Source organism: Ochotona princeps, chromosome 14, assembly GCF_030435755.1.
Source record: "Ochotona princeps isolate mOchPri1 chromosome 14, mOchPri1.hap1, whole genome shotgun sequence".
Taxonomy (NCBI): domain Eukaryota; kingdom Metazoa; phylum Chordata; class Mammalia; order Lagomorpha; family Ochotonidae; genus Ochotona; species Ochotona princeps.
Window position 1 is genome coordinate 58590116 of NC_080845.1, and position 25766 is coordinate 58615881.

Here is a 25766-nt window from a genome sequence, read left to right on the forward strand (position 1 = left end):
TTTGAAAGTATCCTTGTATATTTAGTGTAGTATCTTCAAACAGGGACACACATAATACATGTTGTGTCTTCATCCCTGAGGCGATGGGGCCAGAGTAGCCCTAACTCGGTGTTTCCCGTGGGATGAATTGTCGGTATTCACCAATTGGCTGTTCACTGTAGCAAGCTAGGATGTGGCGCAACGGCTGTGATTCTCAAGAATCAACTGTCCTCATGTGTGCGTGTACGTGAGGAACAATTGAAGTCTCCTGCCCGAGTCGCACATCAAAGGGTCCCCAGGCAGCCTTCCCTCCCACCCTGGCTGACTCTCTTTTGTGGCCCTCTTCCTGACAGGTTACTTTCTGAATTTCCTGGAGCCCGTCAACAACATCACCATCGTCCAAGGCCAGACAGCGATTCTGCACTGCAAGGTGGTAGGGAACCCGCCCCCCAATGTGCGATGGCTGAAGAATGACGCCCCCGTGGTGCAGGAACCACGACGCATCATCATCCGCAAGACGGAATACGGCTCTCGGCTTCGCATCCAGGACCTGGACACCACTGATACGGGCTACTACCAGTGCGTGGCCACCAACGGGGTGAAGACCATTACCGCCACGGGGGTCCTGTACGTGCGCCTCGGTGAGTTGAAACAGGGAGAGCATACCCAGATCCGCATGGAAGGAGATTGTGAAACCCCCACCCCACATGCGCCCAGTCCCGACTTGACTTACCTGATTACTAGTCATAGGAGAAGATAAGCATAGAAGGAACAGGCTGTAATCGTGGGGTAGAGACAGTAACCCCAGACACACAGGTGAGCAGGGGAATGTCATTTGTTTTTCAGGAAGTCAGGTGTATGGATGGGGAGGCGGACTCTACTCCCAGATGCCAGGTACAGTGGCTTGTGGTTGGTCTTGTGGACACACCTGTGCAGGACCAAGCCAACTTGTAGTTCTCTGTAAACTCCTGTCTGCCCTGTGTATACCTGGCCCAGCTGGAGGATGGAGGAGTTGATGCAGCATGGGGACGGTTCTGGACTTTGTGCTTGTCCTATGTGGCAGAGGAGTTCAATGGCGGAAAAGGAATGTGACTCTTTCATTCCTCCCATAAGAAAGTTCCAGGCAATGGAAGCTCTGAGCTGGGTATCCAAGGCTGCACTGTCTAATCACTGATTCGTAAAACAAATTCTGCGCATATGGATGAGGAGAAAGAGATACAGACAGAATGGGCAGCAAAGACTCCCAACAGTGCCTCCAGCATCGCGAGCAGGGACAGAGCCTGGGCTCTGAGCCACCCCCTTCCCCAGATGAATTCCTGGCACGCAGCCTTGTTTACTATTGATTTGATTTGAAGAGTTGTCTTCCATGTCATGGAATATTAACAGCTATTTTGTTGTTGTTGTTGTTGTATCTTTTCTAGGTCCGACACACAGCCCAAATCATAACTTCCAGTAAGTATCCATTCTCCTTTTCTGATGGCTACGGTTCTGCTTTTTTCAAAATTACTTTATTGATTTGCAAGTCAGAGTTAACAGAGAGCGTGAGGGAGAGATGGAGAGAAAACATCCATCCTGTTTACTGCCCTGATGGCCTCAGGTGCCTGGGCTGGGGCAGGCTGATGCCAGGAGCAAGGAGCTTCCTCTGGGGGGGCTGGGGCCCAAACACCTGAGCCATCTCCTGCTTTCCTGGGCACATTAGCAGGAAGCTGGATAGGAAGCTGGTGTCCTGGGCTCTTGTGTATCCTGATAGGTAGCCAAAGCCCATGCAAGCACTCAAGTCACTCTCAGCTGTGCAGGAGACCCATCGCCTCACCTGGCTCGGCCGTGGTTGTTGTGGGTGTTTGCTGAGTGAACTGGCATGTGGAAGTGTTTCTGTCTCTCTCTCTCTCCACGTCTCCTTTTCAAATCCGTACAAGTGTTAATAAATGAATTAAAAGACACTTTTTAAAAGTTTGTGGAAAAATTAGTTGCAGCAAAGTGTTCCCAACTAGAGACCCGTTATGCTCAGTGAAATAAGCCAATCCAGAAAGGACAAATATCATATGTTCGCTTTGATATAAGACATCGTTCATCCACAATACAACATGAGTGCCCAGTGCAGTAGCCTAGTGGCTAAAGTCCTTGCGTTGCACACGCCAGGATCCCATATGGGCACCAGTTCGTGTTCCAGCAGCCTCGCTTCCCATCCAGCTCCCTGCTTGGCCTGGGAAAGCAGTCGAGGATGGTCCAACACCTTTGCACCCTGCACCCATGCAGGAGACCTGGACAAAGCTCCTGTCTCCTGGCTTCAGATTGGCTCAACTCCAGCAGTTGTAGCCACTTGAGAAGTGAATCATCAGGTGGAAGATCTTCCTCTCTGTATATCTGACTTTCCAATAAAAATAAAATCAATCTTTAAAAAAATACAACATGAAATATATGAAGATAAATAAGTACATACTTATAATCACACAAACAAAGGATGTATTGGAGACCAAAGTTCCAGGAATCAAAGATCCACAGTATGTATCTCTACCCCTCAACAGAAGTAGTCCCCCAATAAAACCGCTAAATATACCCAGCCAGCAAAATACTAGACTCTCTTCCCTTGCTCATACCTACAGTGTCATGACACACGCAAAGAGCAGAGCACTGAAGTCAAAACTACAGCTGAACGACTGGATTATCGTAGAATACAGGGCACACTGGGGAGGGGAGGGTGAAGAAGCCCTGTACCTGCAAAAGTGTCAAATGGAAAATAAGAATGTAAAGAAAATGGAATTTAAAGTATGAGTTTATTTGGGGGCAAAAATAACTTTGAAATTCATGATAGAGCTCTCATCTATTGGTTCACTTCCCAAGTGCCTCCCTCCACCGCCACACCATGGCACCAGGTGCAGGCCCAAGCAGAATTGGTGAGTTCAGCCAGGTCTCCTCCCTGGTGGCAGGGACTTGGGTGATTTCTGCCACTCCAAGAATGCACGTTTACAGGAAGCCGGAATTAGAAGTTAGAGCCAAGAGTCAAACTGAGGCACTGTGAGATGGTACGTGGACTACTGAGTGCGGTGCCCACTTTGTAAACTCATCGTTTCAATCCCAGCTTCCACCTTTTTTTTTCCCTCCTCTATCTTCGCTTTGATTTACTTTTGAACATGCTCAGTGATAGTATTTGCGACATTCTTGGAGATCTTCTGGTATGTTTTAAATGTCCTGGACTTTCTTTCTCCTTGGTTCTGTTAATGTCTTCACTGCTCTGAGCCCTGTGCATGAATTTCTCTAGCATGCAGTGTGAAGTGGAAAACACGCAGGGTCCCAGGATTGGCTCTACATAGTCAGTCCTGTCAAAGGGATGCTCACAGGTGACTCTTGTGCCACAGCACCAGCAGCACTGTCTCTCCTTGGCTCCCGTGGGTTGACTTGTAGCGAGGTTAGTTTGTGTCACACCCGTGGATGTTTGCTTCCATGTCTTCCCTCTGTTGACCAGGCTGGGCGTACTGGTACAGGGTCTTGGCCTCATGTGTCCTCTTTGTCAATTACCTCCGTGTCACCTTTGCCTCCGTGTCCCCACTTTGTCTTGTTCGTTTCTTAGTAATTATTGAAGTCCTTTTTTTGGCCATGCAGAAATTAAGCTTTTATGTTTTCTAGTAATCCATGAGTTTTGCATGCTGTGTCTTGTTAAAAAAAAAAACATGGTTTCATTGAGAAATTATGCTATTTTAATTGGAATGAAATTTTTAAGTAACTCTGTGAGAATTAAGATCTTAAGACCAAGGCTAAATTTTTCTATTAAGAGACAGTTTCTTCATGTTTTAAGGCATTGCTTTTATAACATTTTTCTGTAGAAAACTGCAATCAAATTAGGAAGTAGACGGAATTTTATGGGGGAACAGCCAATCCTCTCATTTCACTTTACTGTGTAAGTTTATCACTTGTCTTCCCATCTGTCTGTCGATCAATCCATCTCTCATTTTTTGTTCATGTCTTAGTAGATTGCAGCTATAGTTTTACATTTATCCTGAAATACTTCATCATGAATCTCATTAACTAGAGTTTCGCATCTGTTTTTTTAACTTGCTTCTTCTTTCTGGGATAAAATTTCATACAATGAAATTCACAGATATTAAGCGTGCTACAGATAATGTCCAGAAACTGTGTAAATGTCTGCACTCTCATCCTCCAGCCAGGCAGAGGACATGCATGATGCCAGAAAATTCCACCATGTTACTTCCTAGACAACTCCCCTCCCATTCTGGTATCCCTATTCAGAGTGTTTTGCACCATGGACCAGTTTGACCTGTTGTAGAATGTCATAGAAATGAAATCCTGTAGTGCATTGCTGCCACTTAAATGCAGCTTCCCTGTCTTGACGTGATGCTTTTGAGGCTCACTTTAAGTGGTACCAGGGTCAGTAGACATTGATTGCTGAATAGTATTCCATCATATGAACCGTATAGTGGATTATCCAGTCTGCTGCTGACGAACACCACACTAACTTCCAAACGTTGTGAGCAAAGCTGCTGTGGATATTCTCATTCAGGTGTTTGGTGGACATCTGCTTTTACTTCTGTGTCACCTAACTGGCAATACTGGGATGGAGTTTTCTTGCCTAATTTTATATGAAAATTCCAAGTCCTCGTTCTTCCACAAGCAGTACTTGCCAACCTGATTTGCCAACATTTTTTTCTATTACATTTCATTTTATGACACTGTTTCACAGGCTCTGAGGTTCCCCCAACCCCTCCCCGTGCCCTCCCCCCATGGTGGATGACTCCACCTTATTGCAGTATTACAGTTCAAATCCAGTCTTGTTTCCTTCATTGTAAGCATGTACCATGCATAGAGTCCAGCATCTTATTGTCCAGATCAATTCAACAGTTTCTTGGGGAGACCATCTCTGGTCTAAAAGCAGAGTTGGATTTGCCAGCGTTTGATGTCACCAGTTATTTTTAAATTTAGCTATTCTTGTGTACATGCACCAACTCAAGTGATTTTTAAAAGTTGATTATTTCTATTTTTAATCTACTTGAAAAGCAGAGAGAGAAAGTGTCAGTTCAGTCTCCATCTACTAGTTCAGTACCTAGATTCCTACAACAATAAGGACAGGGCCAGACCAAAGCCAGGAGACCAGACCTTCGTCCAGCTCCGCCAGGTAGATGGCAGGAGACCAAGCACTTTGAGCCATCACTTCTACCTCGCAGGGTCAACCTTAGCAGGATGCTGCAATTGGGAACAGAGCTGGGACTTGAACCAAGTACTCTGATAGGAGCCATTAGGAATTTAACAGCTAGGTCAGATGCCTGTCCGTGTAAGCATTCTTGGTGTGTGTGTATGTGTTAGCAAGCAGAAGAAATATACTGTAAAATAATGATTTAAAGTATGGTAAAATAAATACACTAATAGTGCAGCATTTATTATCCTTACCACATGCTGTGTGCTATACTTTTATATGACTAGCAGTGGGTTTGCTTACATCAGCATCAGTACCAACAAGAAAGGCGTTGTGCTATATCACCAGGCAGTAGACACTTTCCAACTCCATTAAGACCAATGAGACCACTGCTGTGCATATGGTATTTTGTTATCCAAAATGTCCATTTATGATATTTATTGTAACATGATTTATATGTAGAAGAATAGCTTAATTGGGAAAGAACATATATGTATTATCTCACATGCTTACCATTTTTGTAGTGAGAGTATATAAATACTCCTCGTAACAGTTTTTGTTTTCTGTAAGAACATCTATTTGTTTATTTATTTGTAAAGCAGAATGATGAGGATTCACTTTCCCAAATACCACAACAACAATGGCTGGGCCAGGCCAAACCCAGAGCTCAAAATTGCATCAAGGTCTCCCACACAGGCGACAGGGTCCCAGGTGTTGGAGCCATGGTCCAGGCACATTAGCAGAGAGCTAGATCAAAACAAGTGTCCCAAGTGGTGGATTAACTCACTACACCACAGTGCAGCCTCCACATATTGACTGTAGGAAATGTCTTCAAGAGTTCCAGGAAAATATGTGAAAAAATTGCATGCATTTCAAAGTAGTTTTGCAGTTAAATAAAATTGTGCTGACTTGTAACAGCCTGTGTAAACAGGATGTATGTTGAGGCACAAAGAAAAGGATAAAACATTCTTTTGAAAAGATCCCCTATCGGTGCTATATAAATTCTCCTAAAATTGAAACAGGAATAAACAGCAAATCAATGATAAAGCTTAAGTGGCAAATGAGTAAATCACTGATGTGTGATGAAAAGGTTATGGGGATAGTGACAAGATAATGTGTTTGAAGACAAGGATATGCTAAAGAGAAAGCCCATAGTATTGAACTAGCCTATGAGGAAAATGTCTTGTTCGTGCCCTAATTGAAGACTATCAGCAATTGACAGTGGAAACAATATTCCAACTGGGTCAGGTTGCACAGTGTGAATGCACAATCAGACTTTCCGCTTAGTGCTAACATTGTTGATCCTGTAGCCACAAACAGGAGCAGTGCACTCAACGTAAATTGTAAACTAATGGTGCTGATAGCCTGAACCATTCATTCAAAAGAATTGTCAGCAGCATGTCAAGCATGAAGCATGGCTTTGCCAGCGGGATCTCCTGAAGACTGAACACGACCAAAGCAGTGGTTATCAAGAGGGGGAGAGGTCTGGTCGTAGCATATGCAAACCTGTCAGGAATAAAGATCCTGGACACAGTTTTGGTTGATGCCCAAGGTATTTTGTTTGTTGACTTTCTGGGGAGCCAAGAAACGATGGCATGTAGCTTGCCTGGAGGGTGCTTTCAGAAGCTCAAAGCTTCAGCAAGAGCAACTCCCAAGAAAGATTCTCCAGAGAATCCTTTTGCACCATGAGTGTTCTTTTTCATCCAACAAAGGCAATTTTGTGAGAGTTTCTGTGCCTCAGAGCCCTGACTTGGATTTTTCTGATTTCTTTGTGTTTTCTGATCTTAAATATATATATGTCTATGTGTATATATATAATATATATATATATATATATAATATATATATATATGGTCTCCCATTTTCCTATGTAACAATAGACATCACAGACACGGTTAGATTTCCAGGACCTTCAGTTCTATAAGGATTGGGCTCGGTTGCAAAAGTGTCTTGAACTTGATGGAGCTTCTAGTAAGAAACGGAGTTTGTAATTCAAAAAAATGTTTAATTCCAGTTTCCTGTAAACTTCTTGAGTCCTGTTGTGCACTTTCCTATAGCTTTATCAGGAAGGCTAACATAGGTATCGCCACACTTATATGTCATTTAGTGACACACCCTTTAATCTATGTTCATGATTTGCAAGTAGATAGTTCTATGCAGTAGATTTTCTTTTTTGTTCTATTCCTCCTGCCTGATTGAACTGTTGTGCCCTTGACCAGTATGTCCCATTTTCTTCTACTTCACCTCTACCTGTGGTGACTCTCACCCTACTTCCTAGCAGAAGACGTTTTTGCACCAGAACATTCTTTGAGCAGCCACTTAGCAGGCAGGGCCCCATGCAGTAGGGATCCTGTTTCTGCGGCTCTGGTTTTTCTCTTCCTAGTTGACTGACCGTGTTTGAATAGACTGACCTTCTGCCGCCTCCTTTCTAGAGGTTGTTTATGCGATCTCTGGAATTTAATCCATGAATTTGTAGCAGTAATCCACAAATTCATTGCATTTGTGGCTTGAACCACCTTAGCTTTTCCCATGATTTCTCTCTGGGGCTGTTTCCTTAGAAAACAGATAACGGTTCCCATTGAGTCACTGTTGACGCACCAGCATGTCCTGTCCATTATGTGTGGCTTTGAGACTGTGACTTGGCTTGGTTTCCTGTACACAGCACCAGAGCCCGAAGCAGGAGTGTGTGTGGCTCCGCTTACTTATCCCTGTTTTCTCTGGGCCCCTGCCCACACAAGCTCACACATGTGGGCACCTGCTGGGCACCCAGCCTCGGTCGTGTGTGTTGGCGCGGTGCAGGCTAAGGGATTTACTGTGTTTAGAGCCTGACTTCTTGTTCCACTGCTGCTACGTTGGGGGAAAGGAGGGTGTGTGTATTGAGAACAAAAGCTTTAAGAAAAGGAGGTTCCACTGCAGATGTAGGTTCAAAGACAGGGGTTATTACAGCTTACTCAGGTGGCAGTTTGGGTCATGCCAGGGGATTCTTGCTAGGCTACGTGGCTCACACTTCATATGTGGGTGTTTTTTTTCCTACTCTTTTAAAAATTGGCTCATTTTCCTGATTGTGGATCCACCCACATTAATGCCTGTGGGGTAGCAGGGCAGGATGGGGGTGCTCCCAAGCCCTTCATCCATCTTTCCTGTTGTCTTGGACCAGTTTCCTGGCCCGCATGTGCATGCATGCACTGCATGCTGCAAACAAACAGTTGCTTTAAGAAAAAAACACTGTTCCCTGGGACAAATTTCTGTCGTTATCTATTGGTTCCTGGAAGAACACCTTTCTTGGGGCTGTATCCTGAACATTCCTGTTTTTGACTTGACAAACATCAGTTCACGCTGAAGATCACCATTCTGCACCTGGGTACTCGTGATCTGGAAGCTCCACTTCTAGGTCTGACTTAACTCCTCATCTCCAGACCCACACACTCACCCCTTAATGAGTATCTCAAAATGGATGACTCACACTGGGCGTGTCAGAACATAGCTTGGCTGTCTTCCTCCTCCCAGTTCTTCCATTGCTATTTTGAGGGAATTATCGTAGTCTGGTTCCAACTTTATCCTAATTACAGTAAAAACGGCACCATCAGAAAAACTTGAACCTGCCAACCACCAAGCTGATAATTAAAGCTGACTTCAGCTGCATTTCTGTTGATACCCGAACTCTCCCAGACAGAAGGCTGACATATGCGTTGATGTTAAAGTAGTTAGACGCTGATCTGATCAAGTTCAACTCGAGTAGACCTAAAAGGAGGAGGAAAGCAGACCTAGGCTTTTCTCAATGACATCTTTCTTACAATAGATCCCATTTTCTGGAACTTTCTTTAAATCCTCTATGTGCAGAGCTGGAGTAAAATATAGACATGTAATCAATTTTAAGATTACATGAAACAAGCAATAAATGACCAAATAAACATTCACTGACCAAGTCATTAGAGATTAATAAACCCACACATCTCCTTAATTCAGACCACACAAGTATTATGACACAGATGAATGGTCCTGACTCACTAAGGTTCTGTATAGGATTTCTCGGCTGCATGACAGTGTATACAGTCATCTCTCTGCTTTGTGTGTTCATTGTATTACTCAATACACCACATAAATATTCAACCCTTGTATTATAAAGAAGCTATGTCTTAGATGATATTGCACAACCACAGGCTAATGTAAGAGTTTTCAGTACAACCTAAGGTTGGCCAGGCTAAGGCTATAAGGTTATAGGGGTTCAATGCATTTTCTACTTATGATGGATTTATCAGGATATACCCCAAGCAGAGGCTGAGGGACATCTGTATTTACAACTGCAAATAGCGACAGTACCAACTTTGCAGCAACACGGTCAGAGCTGCCACCAAGCCTTTTCTTTTGAGCCCCATTTGCAGCGCTTCAGCTCACATGCCCTGTTACGCAAGGAGAGCTTTGCGCACACCAGCTGGCAGAGTCACCCAGGGAAACAGGGACCTTCAGAAGGGGAAGGTCTGGCTTACCAGCTACCTGAGCACCGCATGGGAGAAGAAGATTGGCTTGCCAGTGAACTTCTACCTTCAGATCAACAAGCTTTCTCAGCCTCTGGTCACCTTACACAGACCTGGCCTTAGAATTGGCCACATGGTTTAGTTTGTATTTTCTTGACCACTGAAAAGGAGATCACCCCTTCAGAACCACTCTTAGTATTTTTTCCAGTGTGTGAGTGTGTATGTGGTTTGTGTTTTTGAGTTACAGGAGCTTTAAAAATATGTTGTGTGTGTGTGGGTCCTTTGTCAAGCGTACATGTTCTTGTAGCCTATGGTGTACCTTTGTGTCTTTTTAGTATTGATTCTTGATGGGCAGAGAATTTTCATTTTGATAAGTTCTAGATATCATTTTTTCTTTTGTGCATCATGTCTGTGAGAGCCTTACCAGCCCCAGTGTTACAGTGATTTTCTCTTATGTTTGTTTCTGGAAGTGTTATAAACTGGGTTTCATGTTTTAGTCTGTGATCCATCCCAGAAATCATTCGTGTGGCTAGTGTGAGTTATGGGTTTGACTTCATTTTTACTTCCGTGCAAATATCCAGTTGTTCTGATTTCATTTTGACAATACTTTCCTGCCCCCTCAATCAGACCCCTTGGTTGATCACTTGGTATGCTGAGGTTCTCTGTCGTGTCCCACTGATCTCTTCCTGCACCCTGGTACTCCTTACACTGAGTGGAGTCTGACAGTTGGGTGATGTAAGTCTTCCATCTTTGTTCTTTTTTTCTTAATGTTTTGGCTGTTCTAATGCCTTTTCATGCACGTGAATCGAAGAATCAACTTTGTCAGTTCCTGTGAGAGTGCCTACTGAAAGTTTGTTAAACTTCTGATTTTGTAATGATAAGCTTATGAAAAAGATCACTAACAGCAAAAAGTAATCCCGAATCCTCTTTATTCCTATTGATGGATTTTGTCTGCTTGCAGAATTGATTTGTAACTCCTTTATGCATATTAGAAACCATTTCTCAATCACTCGAGAGCTGTTTACAGTCATGACATCCTGTGGCCCTGTGATTTTTCCACGTGTGTTGCCTAAGATAAGTTTATTTTCTCTCATGTAACAACAGCTTCACATTGAGGATATATGTCTTACATTCTTACTGTAGTTTCTTTGGTTGTTCTGATAATATTCTTTAGTCCTCTCTCCCTTCCCCCCTAGAGGACCCCAACCATGGTGGTGTGGTCTCCTTTGATCTAAAACAGTTAGTTCCTTGACATTTTGTGAGTTTGGAATTTTTTCATAAATGGAGGGTAGCTATGCTTAAGATTCGTCTAAACATGTGATTATACTCTGGCATTGCGTTTTGGACTGAAATAATACCTCAGTTTCCTTCTGGGAGTATTACATTCTGAAGTCCAAGATTTCAGTTACCCCATAACAGTGATATTAAGTTTACTCATTTGATTAAAACCCACTTTCTCATGACAGTTATTTTTTTTTCTTTTAGTAATTAAAAGTAATTTATGGAGAAATCTTATAGCATTTTTGGTGGGGGTGGTATTGCACTTTGGAAGACATCTCATCTCAAAACTCTGGTGTGTTCCAATCTAAGAATACGGTATGTATGTCTATGTAATTAGGGTTTATTTTTATTTCTTTCTGCAGTGTTTTAAATGTGGAAGTCTTGTGTACCCTTTATGCTTATTTCTAAGTATTTTAAACATTCTCAGATGCCTAGTGCAGTAGTGTTTCTAAGTGTATCACTTTATTCTTCGAACATCGCCAGAACCTTTCTCACCTTCAGAACGTTGTTAATACTAACTCCCCATTTTTGCATTCTCCCAGCCTTGGTAAACCAGTGTTCTACGTTTTGTCTCTGAACTTGACTGGTCTTTCATGCATTTTAATGGAACTGCAAATTATATATTTTCAAAGTTTCCTTTGCTAATTGTTGCTCACCAGTAGAAATATAGTTCTTATATTTTGGCCTTTTCTGTGGCCTTTCTAAATCAATATTTGGCTCAATAGTTCTTAAATATGCATGTTTCTCAGAACTTTCTTTTTCTTCTTAGCATTTCCTGTGTAAATTGTGGTACCATCTGTGAGTAAAGACGGTTTTATTTCTTCCTTTCTAAACTGAATGTCATTGCTCTATCCGGCATCTGACTGTCACCCTCCATCATTCATCAGCCGGTGTCTTCTATTGTTGTGTCAACTCATCCCCTTGCCGTTTCCTTCAGTGTGGTGGTTAGGGTTCCCATAGCAATCTTGGATAAACAGCAGGAGGTGGCATCTGTTTTGTTTCCACTTTTGGGGGGAAATGGAAGTATTCATCGTAGGTCTCTGCATTAAATTGAGCTTTCTCACTACTTTCTTTACAATCTTCATAATGAATGAATATTGACTTCTGTCAGCTGCTCTTTGTGTAGCAACAGATAGTTCTGTCCTTCCTCTGTCTCAGTTTTCAGTAATTACTTTTGAATACTTAAGTGACCCTGTATTCCTGAAGCTAACTCCATGTGGTCCATTATGCATTTAAAAAACAGCAGTCGGCATGCTCCTTCTTCTGGATTCTGTCTGCTAAGTTTTGAGGAGGATGCCGCTTCTTTGATCATGGGACATGCTGGTCTTGTGAAGGTCTTGTTAGATATTGCCATCAGAGCTATGCTGGCCCATAAACGGAGTTAGAGGTGTCCTTTATTTTCTGCAAAAATTAATGGTATTTTGCCCTTGGATATTTGATGGCATTCACCAGTTCCTCTTATTTGAGTTAGAACTTTATTTTAGAAACCCCCCCCCCCGTTTTTTTAAATGCCGCTTCAAGTTTCATGTCTTGCAAGGGACCTGTTATTATTTTCAGTCATTGGATCTGTGTTTACGTGTCCACTGTGGGTATTTCTATTATCTTTTAGCACCCATGGAGTCTTTGCGATATTCCCTTGTGCATTCCTGATATCGATAATGTGTGTTTTTCTTATTAATTTTTCTACATGTCAGCAATTATATTAAGTTTTTGAAGAGTGGGGTTTTGGTGTTATTCATGTTTCTACTGTAACATCTTTTAGCTTATTGAGATTTTCTTACATCTTTGCTCTTTTCCTTTCCTTACTTCAGGCTTGATTGGCTTGTCTTTCTAACTACTCCAGATGTGTTTTCTAGTTTAAGAATATAAAGCTATAAATTCCTCTTTCATTACAATTTTTGGCTGCTTGCCACAGATTTCTCGGTATCTGATGTTCTCAGGGTTTGTGTGTTATGCTTTTCATGGTCAATTTAAAATACCATGTAATTATATTTTACATTTTCTTCTTGAACCTGTAGGTTATTCAAATGGATGTTACTTAATTCTAAATAGTTGACCAGTTTCTAAATATCCTTTTGTTATGGATTTCCTTTTTGAAAAAAAATAATATATTTGAAAAGCGTGATGACTAGAGGGAGAGGAGGCAGGCAGAGAAGTATTGTCACTCCACACATGTCCACACAGCCCAGCCTGGCTCATGTTGAAGCAAGGAGCAGGGACCCTGTCCAGGTCTCCCACATCGACGGCAAAGACCCGAGTCCTCGGGCCATTCTAGGCACATTAGCAGGGAGCTTGCTCCGCAGTGGAGTGGCCAGGACTTGAACCAACACTCTGTGATGGGATGCTGTCCCTGTAATAAGCAGTTTAATGCCCTGAGCCACATCACTGACCCTGTAGATTTCTAAGCTAGTGTCATGTGGTCAGAGATGTACGGTTCCCGTTATTTTCATGTGTTGTGCTGTGTTTGGTGGCTGGGCACTCAGCCCGTTCCGACGAGCATCCCATGGGCACTGAGGATGTGTGTCCTGCCTGTATTGGCAGTGTTGTTTTGCAGGTGCCCGTGAGGTCAGAGTGGTGGCTGGTGGGTGTCTGTCCTCCTCTTGCTTTGCTGACTTCTCTTCCATGCTTCCGTTGATTGCTTGGGGACAGATATTAAAAATTTCCAATTAGAATTGTGGAATTTTCGATTCCATTCTCTGTGTATTTTTGTCCACCTAGTTTTCAGGCCCTGATATTAAGTGTATTTTAACAGAATGCCTTTTTTTGTGTGTGTACATAATTATACCTATATAATGGGGAAACAGTGTGAGAGTTCGATATGTATATAAAATGTGTAATGATTAAACTGGGTTAGTTAGCATCCCCTTAACTATTAACATATTGTTAACAATGATTGTACGGTTAGGAGGTTCGGTGTGGTATTTCGGTAAATGTACACAGTGTTTGCTGATCAAATCAGAGTACCGAGCGTTGCAATCTGCTTGTAATTGCATTTGGAGTCTTGGAGCACCTCTCTTCTAGTTCTTCATGAGCTAGCAATGGGCTGTGAGCCCTGGAGAGCACCAGAACCCCTTCCATCTAACCATGTCTTAGTACCTCTCAACCAAGACTTTATATTTAATATGGCCTTTTCATATGAAAGATGTTTTTACTAACGTAGAATTCCAGTTGGCAGTTTTCTCTGGCGGCGTGGAGCTGTCATTTCGTGTCTTCTGTTACGCTTTGATTCCTACAGGAGGTCAGCCGTATTTCTTCTTATCTTGCACCTTTTCTGCGTGTCCGTTTCCAGCAGGTTGACTATGGTGTGCATAGGCGCGGCTTCTGTTGCATTTGTCCTGTCCTTTTTTTAATTCACTAACATTCCTTACTCATTGTGTGACTGTTGTCTTAACCTTATTTGCAAATGGTATGGAAAACAGCCATTTTCTTCAGCCATTTTCCTGGTTCTCTCCCCCTCTAATCTCGATTCTGGGAAACTGAGATTCCCTGATCCAACTTTCTAGCAAGTCACTAAAGCTTCGATGATTTTTTTTTTTTTAATCTGCCTTCGCTGCTTCTTGGAAATTTTCTCTTGACCAGTCTTCAGATTCACAGATCCTTTCCCCCCTGCCCCATTTATCCAATCTGTTGTCAATACCATTTCATGGGTGTTTCATTCCAGACGGGGTCTGTTTCACTTCCGAGCTTTCCATTTGGTTCTTAGTTTAGCGTTCCCAGCTCTGCTACAATCCCCCTACCCCCGAGTCTTCCTTTCACTCTCGCCATGTTTTGTTTACTCCAGTCTTTGACACTCCTGGCCTGCTGCGTTAACATCTGGGTCACACGCTGTAGTTTCCTGTTTCTTTGCCTGTCTGGTAATTTTTATTATATCCTGGACATTGTGGCTCGTACTGTAGATGTTCTCTTTGTACAGAGCGCTGAGGTTTGTAATGGCAGCATACGAGACACCTCTATGACAGCACCTCTAGTTTCTAGAAGCTTAGTTTTTGGCTGGATGGAAATGTGCTTGATTTGTTCTTGGTCCTCTTGCTCTGTCTCCTGCCAAGGAAAGATTTAGTTCCCTCTGCTTCACTCAAGCCACCAGGCCTTCCCCTGCTAAGAATAGTTAGAGAGGGCCCTGTGTGGTAGCCTAGCAGCTAAAGTCCTTGCCTTGCACGCGCCGGGATCCCATATGGGCATTGGTTCTAATCCTGGTGGCCCCACTTCCCATCCAGCTCCCTGCTTGTGGCCTGGGAAAGCAATCCAGGATGGCCCAAGGACTTGGGACCCTGCACCCACATGGGAGACCTGGAAGAGGCTCCAGGTTCCTTGCTTCAGATCAGCATAGCTCTGGCCGTTTTGGTTGCTTGGGGAGTGAATCAGTAAATGGAAGATCTTCCTCTCTGTCTTTCCTCCTCTTTGTATATCAGACCTTCCAATAAAAATAAATCTTTAAAGCAAAATAATAGTTTGGGAAATAGTTTTACTACTTTTTAACAAAAATAAATGGGGAAAAATGCTAACTTCTGACACAATCTTTATCTGGATTTGAATTTTTCAACTGCATGAGAGCCCTTGTTTCGTATCGTGTGTGCCCATGGATTCCTCCCTTGTTTCGTATCGTGTGACTATCTGTTGATGACACCCCCATGTTCCCTGTCGGAGAGGGCTGTGGACCTGCACACCGTCTTCTCAGGCCCATGTGAGGAGCACTGTCACAGCAGGGAGGGGTCCTTCCTCTGATTCCTCCCCACCTTCCAGTCTCTTCTAGGTGCTTTCTTTAACTCAGTATCATAGTCGCCTCTCTCCCCTCCTGGACAGTAACTTCTCGGTGTGGGCGGTTCTTCCTCCTCGAGTCCTGAGACCCCGGACCTGTGCCTGCAGCACTCGGAGGGCAGAAGACGCTCGAGTTGAGTTTCCATGATGTTGATGATGACCATGTGGGAGTCGGTCCGTTTCGCTTGTGTGGCTGAGGGCATTTTTGTATATGCCAGATTCTGTCTTGGCCTCTTCCTTGGCCTCTCCCAGTGACTCATGTCACAGATGTTCTCCAGCTCTGGGACTCTTCAGATGTCTCAAAATGTGCCAGTTAAAGGAAAAAAAAAATTCTGTTTGATTTTCAGAGGTAATTCCCAGCTGTTTTGTCAAAGTTCAGAAGAAATTCAGGAGAAGCTGGAGGCCCAGAGACACGGATGCACCTGCAGGAGGTGTGGTGCTTCCCTGCTCCCCTTCCTGCTCCTCTGTAGTCTCCTCCACCCCACCCTGTGTGTACCTGAGGCCCACAGTCAGGGTCCAGCCTTTCTGGCCTTGCCTCTGGTGGAGAGGTTATTCTTATGGGTCCCCAAAGGACCGAACTGACTAGCCTGCTCGGACATAGCTGATGTTAGCCCAGCCATGTAGCAAGACGATAGAGGTGATGGGCTGGGGTGGCGTTGTGAGCACAAACACTGACCTGTCCAGACTGTGTTTAAGGAGCTCTTGACACAAAGGAAGGATGGCTACTGAGGATGAGAGAAGGGCATGCCACTCCTGGTGACACCTGAGGAGGGGGAGGGTGCAGCCAGAGGTGGCTGGAGGAGGGAGCTTGTATCTGCTGCCAACTCCTGCCATTGTCCAGCCCCAGCCCTTCTGAGATCAAATCCCATTGGGTAACTTGAGCACAATGCAGGTCTCATCTGGGGATGGTCTGAATTCACATAGGGAGGAAGATACGTGTTCTCAGGCTTATAGACTCAGTTCCAGAGTTGGTAGAAAACGAGCTACCAAATTCTGCCCAGGATTTGGGCATCCCCAAATAGCAAGCTGCCTAGACTGCACTTGCAGGATCCTGAGGGTCACGTTCAAATGCACTGGGGTTCTCACAAGGTGGATTTCACAGATGGTGCAGAAAAGAAGCTGGCATGGCCTCTGACCCGGGGAGGTGGTGGAGACAGTCCCGTTCACCTCAGTGCAGACTGTCCTTGCTGGACTGGGAAAGTTGCAGTGCAGGCCAAGGAGAGAGCATGCTGCCACCTGGGGCCTCCCTCTTGGGGCTGAAAGGCAGACGGCTCTGGCCGTCCGCACAGCAGCCTTGAGATCACATGTCATGTGTGTAATCATGTTTCCGCGCTTGCAGATTCTGGGAGGGCTCTGGGCCGTAGCGTGTGCCTGCAGTGCCTTTGAGGCCACTATACTTACTGCTTTTCTCTTCGGAGTTCTCTCCTGTGTTTTCATAATGGAGCACACCATCTGGCTGGTCATGGCGTGCCTGAAAGCCTTGGGTAGCAACAGGGACAGTTGGCAGAGGGGCACTCTCAGGCATCCGGGGTAGCTCAGGGCCAGACCGGAGTGTTCAGGGTTTGACGTCTGTGTCTTGTGCGTTGACACAAGTACTGTGTCTGCATGTGCTTGTCAGCTGGCCACCCTCGGGCCTAACCCATACTCCCCTCAAAATACAAGTTGTATTAAAAAAAAAAAAAGAAACAGACTTTCCTGTTAGAGTACTTTCAGATTGCCAGACTGAGTGGAAGGCACAGGCAACTCTCATGCCCTGCTGCCCAGTCCTCCCTGTTCCACTGGCCTCGTCTTGGGTGCAGTTGGCAAGCCTCTCACACATAGTTAGTGATTTCCGTTAGGATCTGTGGGTTTGGATCCACGTGTGGTCATGTGCACCCACCACCTCATCGTCATTGCCACAACAATGCTCTGGGTTGGACCTGTCCCTCCCTGGACTCCTGCACCTGTTGATGCATTTCCTGTGTCCAGAGTTAGCCTCCTGCAGCTGGTCACCTTTCAGCCTGGTGTTCTTCACTTGGCAGTGCGTCTGAGTCTCACCCATCTCTTTTTGTCACATGCTGTCATTTCTACGAGGGCTGCAGAGCAGGGCCACACCAAGGTTTACGCGTGAACCCGTGGAGGGGTACGGCAGTTCCTGCAGGTTTGTCAGTGATGGTTTGTCAGAGCTACTGCAAACGTCTGTATGCAGGATTTTGGATAGGTTTCAGAGTTTCAGCTCCTGTTGGTAGTCAGAGTTGGCGGGTTGAGAAGAGCTCTTGGCCGTGGCCCAGTGTACTCACAGCCTGTGTTTGTCCAGGGATGACTACCACGAGGACGGCTTCTGCCAGCCTTACCGGGGCATCGCCTGTGCGCGCTTCATCGGGAACAGGACCATTTATGTGGACTCTCTGCAGATGCAGGGAGAGATTGAAAACCGAATCACAGGTAAGAGGCGGGCCCTTCCGTGGGACGGTACGCACACAAGCAGACACTTGGCGCTACATCTGTGTGTTCATCGGTTAGTGCCCAGCAAGTCTGTCCTTGAGCCCTCTTGTCATAGACAGAGACTGGCTTCCACAGGCGGTTCTCATTGCTGTCCCGTGTGGCCTCAAGTGCCCACAGCTCATGTGTTTAAATCGAGAAATGCAGGCTACATTCTCCATTTGACCAAAGCAGCCATGTTCCTCACTGCATCACTGGGCCTCCTGTCCTAGGTCAGTCATTCTTCCTGTACCTGACTTCTCTTGTGTTCTGCACCTCCTCACTCTGCGCCATGTCACGTGCTAAAGTTCAGAGGCCTAATGCTAGCTCTTTGGGGGAGTGGCTTTCTGGAGAAGCCACTTCTCCATTGGTGGACAAGACGTTGCCAGGAACATGACCGTATTAGTCCTCAGTTTCCAGACAGCAGAGTCACATCTCCAGGTGCCCCCGGGGGTCTGAGAAACAGGACAGGTCACTGGAGACACAAACCCATGTTGGTAGTTGGCGCTCATCCTCAGCTTTTTTAGGACATGCGGGCTAACAGCCTGTAACACATCACTTCTGCTGGAGTTGCCCTAAAGAAGGAAGACCATGCATATGGACAGAGTCTTACAAAGCCTTCCTTCTTGTAGCTCTACTTTCCCATGGACACACACACACACACACACACACACACACACACACGATCCCGCACGTCTCTCTGATGGGGCTGTCCTGGGAGCTCATGGCCTTTGCAGTCCACTAGAATCACCAACGGTCTCTGATGTCAGGACTTGCTGCGTTGTCCCATGGGAGAGGTGGTCCTGGAAGCAAAGCCAGCCCTGTTAAGGGAGAGACGAGGGCACAGGGCAGGAACTCACTGTGTGTCTGAATCCTGGCTGTTCCAGTGTGTAAAGAATGCAGACACAGTTATGGTTGGCCCCTGTGGCCAGGGCACATGGCCACAGTGAACTGGAAAGGCGTGAGTGAGATGCAGAGGAACCAAAGGCCCCATCCTGGTCTAATGGACACGTTCTTTTTGAAAATGTTAGTATCTCTCACTGGAAAGAGGCTTTCTGTGCCATTGGAAGCAGTACTTGCCAAAGCTTTTTGACTCCAAAATGCAGGGACGTGTGTGCAAGGAACATCACACCTGCTCGCCCAGTGCAGGCCCAGCCTCCCTGACGTCACTTTCCAAGGTCTGCAAGCCACGAAAATCTGAAGCTTCGTAAGTGTGGACGTGGTGCTGCATGGACAAATTCCACTCCTGACCTCTGAGGGTTCAGCGTTTGCAGACTTTGTTTCATGCACAAAGTGGTTTAAAATATGGCGTGAAATGACTTTCAGGTTGTGTGTGTAGGCTGTACATAAAACACGCATGCATTTCATGTTTAGACTTGGGCCCCAACCCCAAGGTATCTCGTTACATCTATGCAAAAATTTAAAAACAAACAGCCCTAATGGGAAACAGTTCTGTTTCCCAGCATGGAAGGGAAGCGCTGCTATGCCTGCATCCACACCCTACAGGATGGAAGTGAGTTAGGGGCGCAACGTTCAGCCTTGCTGCAGACACTGCTTGCTTCATCAAAGAACACAGGAGTCAGTGTTTTGGTGTAGGTGGTAAAGCCACTGCCAGTAGCACCAACATCCCAAATGGATGCTGAGTCAACTCCTGGCTGCCCCACTTCCACTTCAGCTCCCTGATCATGGCCTGGGAGAGACACTGGAACGTGGCCACCTATTGGGTGCCTGTCATTTACCTGGGAGACCCACAAGATGTTCCTGGCTCCTAACCTTGTCCTGGTCCAGCTCTGACCAGTTCAGCCATCAAGGAGCAGGGGTGTAGGAAGAAGGACCGATCTGGCTTTCCCCACCTGGGGTCTTGGGCGACCTATGTGATGGCCTGCCTTACCACTGCTATGTCGTACCTTCTCTGTTCCTCAATCTTGACATTGACAAATGGACCCAGAGCAGTGAAGTCAACGTGAAGATGGTGCCAGGACACAGGCTGAGCAGTGCCCCCTGCACCTAGCCACTGCAACCATGTGACATTTGGGGCTGTTTGATAGGCTCCGTGAGGACTCCAGGTGTAACATCTCAGCACATTGTTGTACAGATAAGAGAGGAGGCCCAGAAACATCACATAACTGAATATCATGAAGTTCAGGACAGGACAGGGCAGCTGAGCTCCTGGGTGTTTCCCAGGAAGAAAAGGGCGCCAGCAGCGCCACCTGCCGGCCATACCTAACCCAGCAAGTGGAGACTTGGGAAAACTGCACGCCTAGATGAAAATCTCAGATTTCTGCCTCTGTTGGAGGATACGCTTGGGCGTGGTGTGCAGGCAGAGGTCTTTGACCAGCAAAAGTGGGATAGTGGGCCCAGAGATGACCAATGCCCTCCTTGGTTGGCACTGTCCTGTGCAGTGGCCCAGCCTGTTCTTGTGCTCCTCCTTCCTGCCAGCTGGGGTGTTGGCAGCGCTCTCCGTCCTCTGGCCTCTGACCTTAAGAAGCAAGCTGACCACTGGCTGTAGCAGCTCCTCCTGCCACGGCTCTCTGTCACAGCACTCTCGCCCTCCTCCTCCTCCCTCTGCTCCATGGTGCATGTCCAGTTGAGAACCCGCCCTGTCTTCCACTTCCTTCCAGCCGCCTGTCAGGGTGAGAATTTCAGTGGCCCTTTCTCCTGCCCTGCGTGGCCCGCTTGCCTGTGCCCCCGCACACGCCTGGGCTGAGCCATGGGGCTGCTCTGGTCCTGCTTTCCTCCCGGATGTTGGCAGCTCGAGACGCTGCAGACTGGCTTGCTGGCAGAACCAACTCAAAGCTCATCCGTAGGAAGGGAAGCTGGCGGGAGACATGGGGATGTTCCTGTTCTGGGGCAGCTGAGGGCTTGTTCTGCTTCTGTTGTGTGCAAGGGAATCCACAAACTCAGGAGTTTCCAGAGTCGGCTGAAATCAAGGCAGCTGGTGGGTGGGCACCCTAGGGCCTCTCCAGAGGACTTTTTCCAGGGCAGTGTGAGGACAGCTGGCGGAGGGTCTCTGGCGAGGAGCAAAGGGGTTGGGGTTCAGGGAAAGGGGGGAAGGAGAAAGAGAATTTGGAAATTGTGGGTGCTGGATGTATGGATGTGAATGGGGCATCAGGGTGTGGGGGTTCAGAATAGAAAGGTTCGGTGTGGGCAGCGTTGGATCACCAGGAAACTGTTGGAGCTCACAGCTGGCAGTGCAAGATGTGTGGCAAGGATAGGATGCAGGTATGGGGCTGGGCTGCAGAATGGGCTGTCTGTAGGTTAGAGAGCTCAGCTGGCACTGGGGACTTGGAGTTGGGTACAGGGCTGCCGGGGACTCCTAGGGCACAGTCCTGGGTGGAGGCAGATGACAGGATGTACTGAAGTGAGGTGGGGTGATAGGACACCTCCTTCCTGCCGCCCTGTATGGTACTGGGGGCTGCGGGTGAGGTCAGGGACCCCTCACACATGCCTTTCTCATCCCCTTAGCGGCCTTCACCATGATCGGCACGTCCACGCACCTGTCGGACCAGTGCTCACAGTTCGCCATCCCATCCTTCTGCCATTTTGTGTTCCCGCTGTGCGACGCGCGCTCGCGGGCGCCCAAGCCGCGGGAGCTGTGCCGCGACGAGTGTGAGGTGCTGGAGAGCGACCTGTGCCGCCAGGAGTACACCATCGCGCGCTCCAACCCGCTCATCCTCATGCGCCTGCAGCTGCCCAAGTGCGAGGCCCTGCCGCTGCCCGACAGCCCCGACGCTGCCAACTGCATGCGCATTGGCATTCCTGCCGAGAGGCTGGGCCACTGTGAGTGCCCGCCCTGGCTCTGGGGTGGGAGGGAGCGGACTCTACACAGGCAGGTGGGCCCTGGACATCCCAAGCTGTGCCTGCAGCTGCCCCTGGAGTCAACGTGGGACAGGCTTCTTTTCCCATATCCTGGGCTTTTATGAAGGCATGACTCAGCGCTGCCTCTGTTGGGAGTGATACAAAGTCACACGGCCTTTTAGATTGTTCAGCTCAGGTGCCATGTGGGCACTGGGATTTCGTTGTTCATTTCTAAAGTTGTTGAAGGATGATGAGCCCTGAACCTCCAGAGCGAGCGGGGCCATTTTCCCCAGTTTTGGAGGGTTTCCCAACACCTCTCTCTCTCTTTTTCTCTCAGACCATCAATGTTACAACGGCTCAGGGGCCGACTACAGAGGAACTGCCAGCACCACCAAGTCAGGGCACCAGTGCCAGCCTTGGGCCCTGCAGCACCCCCACAGCCACCACCTGTCCAGCACCGACTTCCCAGAGCTCGGAGGGGGCCACGCCTACTGCCGGAACCCCGGAGGCCAGATGGAAGGCCCCTGGTGCTTTACGCAGAATAAAAACGTACGCATGGAACTGTGTGACGTACCCTCGTGTAGTATGTATTCTCTCTCTTTTTTTAAGCATTGAGTGTTGTGTGTACTTGTGATGCATATGTCCTGTCCTGGCGGGCGACCTGAGACTGCAGCTCCAGGCACATCCCGGTGCAGCGCGGAGCAGGACATTGGCCATCCCATCTCCCTGCTGTGGTTGCTTGTTTTAGATATAGCCATACTTGGTCCTCAAAGGTGTGTTAGTCATTATGTGGGTACCGATTGGCCACCCCACGGTGACTGGTTTGTGTTTTGATCCTTTGCCTGTGCCCTGGGCTGTCCAGTGAGCACCTTATTCTTCCTCGAACATCGCCCAGGGCTGCCCACTGTGGGTGAAACACGGTCCTCGGAGCTTCACCTCACATCTCACTGCCCACCCCCAGGCTTGGTAGAGTGAGAACATATGCTGAGCCCTCGCCTGTTCCTCCCAAGTGCCCTGCCATGTCACAGGTGCCAGGGAGTGGAGGGGATGCTGAGAACCTAGCAGCTATGTCCTGGGTGGCTCACCAGCTACTGTCAGCAGATGCCCACGGCTGGGCTGAGAGTGGAGGCAGTGGGCTGCGGTGGGGTCAGGCCAGAGCAGGTGGGGCAGGCACAGCTTCCTACGCACCTGACTCCTCTTCCCAGGGTTTTGCAGCCCCCCCCCCCCGCCCACCTTCTCCCTGCAGGGGTGCTCCAGCTGGTATGTGTCATTTCCCTGCAGCTCCAGATGTGGCATTATTTGGAGCTAAGAGCCACATCTGGGGAAACTGCTGGGGAAACTGCTGGGGAAAAACTCTGGGGAAAGCTGCTGGTGGCGCTGTTTCGCACGTGGCTATATCCGGTGCGCTTACCGGAGTGGGGATGGAGAGGGCATAGAGGAGGCAGACTCGGTCTGGCACAGTGGATGTGTACTTCCGCCAAGGGGGCACTAGAGCCATGTACGCTTAGAGGGCACGCTGCCCAGAAGTTCCTTGTGTGCTTCCAGACAGCAGCGTACCAAGGCCAGCAGGACCTGGGGTTAAAAAAAAACAGCTCTTGTGTTTGGTTCCCAAGGGACATGGGAAAGTGGCCCCTCCTGGGGCCTAGGCCTGGGGTCAACTCCTGAAATGTCACCTGCTCCTCCGATGAAGTGGCTTCCGAGTGGGGGTAGCCTGCTTCCCCAGGATGGCTCATGTGCTTCCCCATGCATCCTGCAGAGGGAGACAGAGCGTTGCTTTTCACTCTTCCGAAGCTAAAGGAGCCAGGGCTGGAAGCTGGAGCGTTGGTGCATCTCGCTGCTCAAGAATCCTGCCTGGCTCCCTGTTACTGAATATTCGCAGCACCAGTGTTTCTTAACATCCAGTATGTTTTAAATTTTCTTGAAAGAACGTGTTGTCATTATATGGAAATGTGGTGGGAAACACTGAAATGTCCCACAAGGAAAAACAGTTTTTCTAATCTCTGCAGCAAGGTTCGCTACCCAAGGACAGGGGTTGGGTCTCGCCGCTGCATCACACCTGCTTGTCAGGAGCTGGGAAGACAGATCAACGCGTTCTTTAAGGTTTAACTGCTTGAAAAGCAGAATGAAAGACACACAGACAGAAAGATCTTCCATTCACTGGTTCACTGCCCAAATGGCCACAACAGCCAGGACTGGACCAATCCAAAGCCAGAAGCCAGGAGCTCCCCCATGCGTGGCAGGGGCCCAAGCTCTTTTTTTTTTTTTTTTTTTTTTTAATTTTATTTTAAATTCATTAATTACATTGTATTATGTGACACAGTTTCATAGGTACTGGGATTCTCCCCACCCCTCCCCAAACCCTCCCACCATGGTGGATTCCTCCACCTTGTTGCATAACCACAGTTCAAGTTCAGTTGAGATTCCCCCATTGCAAGCATATACCAAACATAGAGTCCAGCATCTTATTGTCTAGTCAAGTTCAACGGCTTCTTAGGTATACCCTCTCTGGTCTGAAGACAGAGCCAGCAGAGTATCATCCCAATCAATTAAAAGCTCCAACATACCATCAGCAAAAATTTACATCATTATGGAATTAATTGACATAGTAATGAGTAACCAATATGGTAAAAGTAAATGCGATTTCTTATCCACCTTCTGTGACCACCTCATTGACATTTCAATTTTGGTTTATACACAACATATAACATTCATAACATAACTTGTTATACATAACATCATATCAAATTAAGGCAAACATGTGGTATTTAACCTTTTGGGATTGGCTCATTTCCCTTAGCATTATGGTTTCCAGTTTGGCCCATTTGGCCACAAAGAACTGCATTTTGTTTTTTTTAATAGCTGAGTAGTATTCCATGGAGTAGATGAACCATAGCTTTCTTATCCAATCCTCTGTTGATGGGCCAAGCTCTTGAGCCATCTTGCCCTACTTTCCCAGGGACGCTAGCAGGGGGCTGGATCAGAAGCAGAGCAGCAAGGCCTGAGCCTCTGATACGGAATGCCAGCTTCACTGGCAGCAGTGCAGCGCTCTGCACCACAACACTGGCGCCAGAACACTCATTTTCCCATAGTGTCTGGATGCTGTGTCTTCTGACATGTTCCAGTTTGGGGTTGTGTTGCACCTGTCTGCAGTAGGGTGTATACTCTTGGTGCGTTAACCTTTGTTAAGGGTCGGGACACCACTGGGTCCCATTGTGTGTTGTGTCCTATCCCCACCTGCGCTTTGAGACTTGAGATGGAGGTGCGGAGGGGGCAGGTGCAGAACTTGAGGATGGCAGAAGGAATCAGTGGGGCAGTGTTTTCTGAAAATTCACGAGTCTGCATCTCACTGCCACAGGTCCCCGGGACAGCAGCAAGATGGGCATCCTGTACATCCTGGTCCCGAGCATCGCCATCCCGTTGGTCATCGCCTGCCTCTTCTTTCTGGTCTGCATGTGCCGGAATAAGCAGAAGGCTTCCACATCCGCCCCACAGCGCCGCCAGCTGATGGCCTCGCCCAGCCAGGACATGGAGATGCCCCTCATCAACCAGCACAAGCAGGTGCCCCGCCTGGCGTGTTCTAGGGAAGCGCTTGCTGCCCTGTGACCCCAACTCTCTTTGTTTCCTCCCTGAGAAACACATGAATCTTTTTCAGCTGCCCTTGGCCTTGTAGTGGCTCTGCTAAAAGATACCTGGGCGGGTGTCCTTCCAGAGTGAATGGCAGGCAGGCGTGCTCATCCCTGCCCCCAGCAGGACGACCCTCCCATCTGAGGGCCTGGGACTTGCTCTCTAGGGCTGGTTTCCGGTCAGCCTGGGTATGTTTTGTGTAGTTCTTTAGGGAAAAACTTTAAAGTAGGTGGAGGGAAGGATGGCCC

General features: G+C 47.3%; 1 protein-coding gene across 6 annotated transcripts in view; it reads left to right on the forward strand.

Moving 5' to 3' along the window:
- ROR2 (receptor tyrosine kinase like orphan receptor 2) overlaps positions 1-25766 on the forward strand; it is a 193631-nt gene that overhangs the window by 164572 nt on the left and 3293 nt on the right. For 4 of the 6 annotated variants that reach the window (XM_058672684.1, XM_058672687.1, XM_058672686.1 and 1 more), the window contains 6 exons: positions 333-620; positions 1401-1431; positions 17933-18060; positions 21562-21876; positions 22232-22477; positions 25250-25452. In XM_058672684.1, the coding sequence (XP_058528667.1) occupies positions 333-620; positions 1401-1431; positions 17933-18060; positions 21562-21876; positions 22232-22477; positions 25250-25452 (1211 nt within the window). Of the gene's footprint in view, positions 1-332; positions 621-1400; positions 1432-17932; positions 18061-21561; positions 21877-22231; positions 22478-25249; positions 25455-25766 lie in introns of those variants that run through there. The other 2 variants (XR_009246641.1, XM_036496670.2) reach the window with 2 other exon arrangements.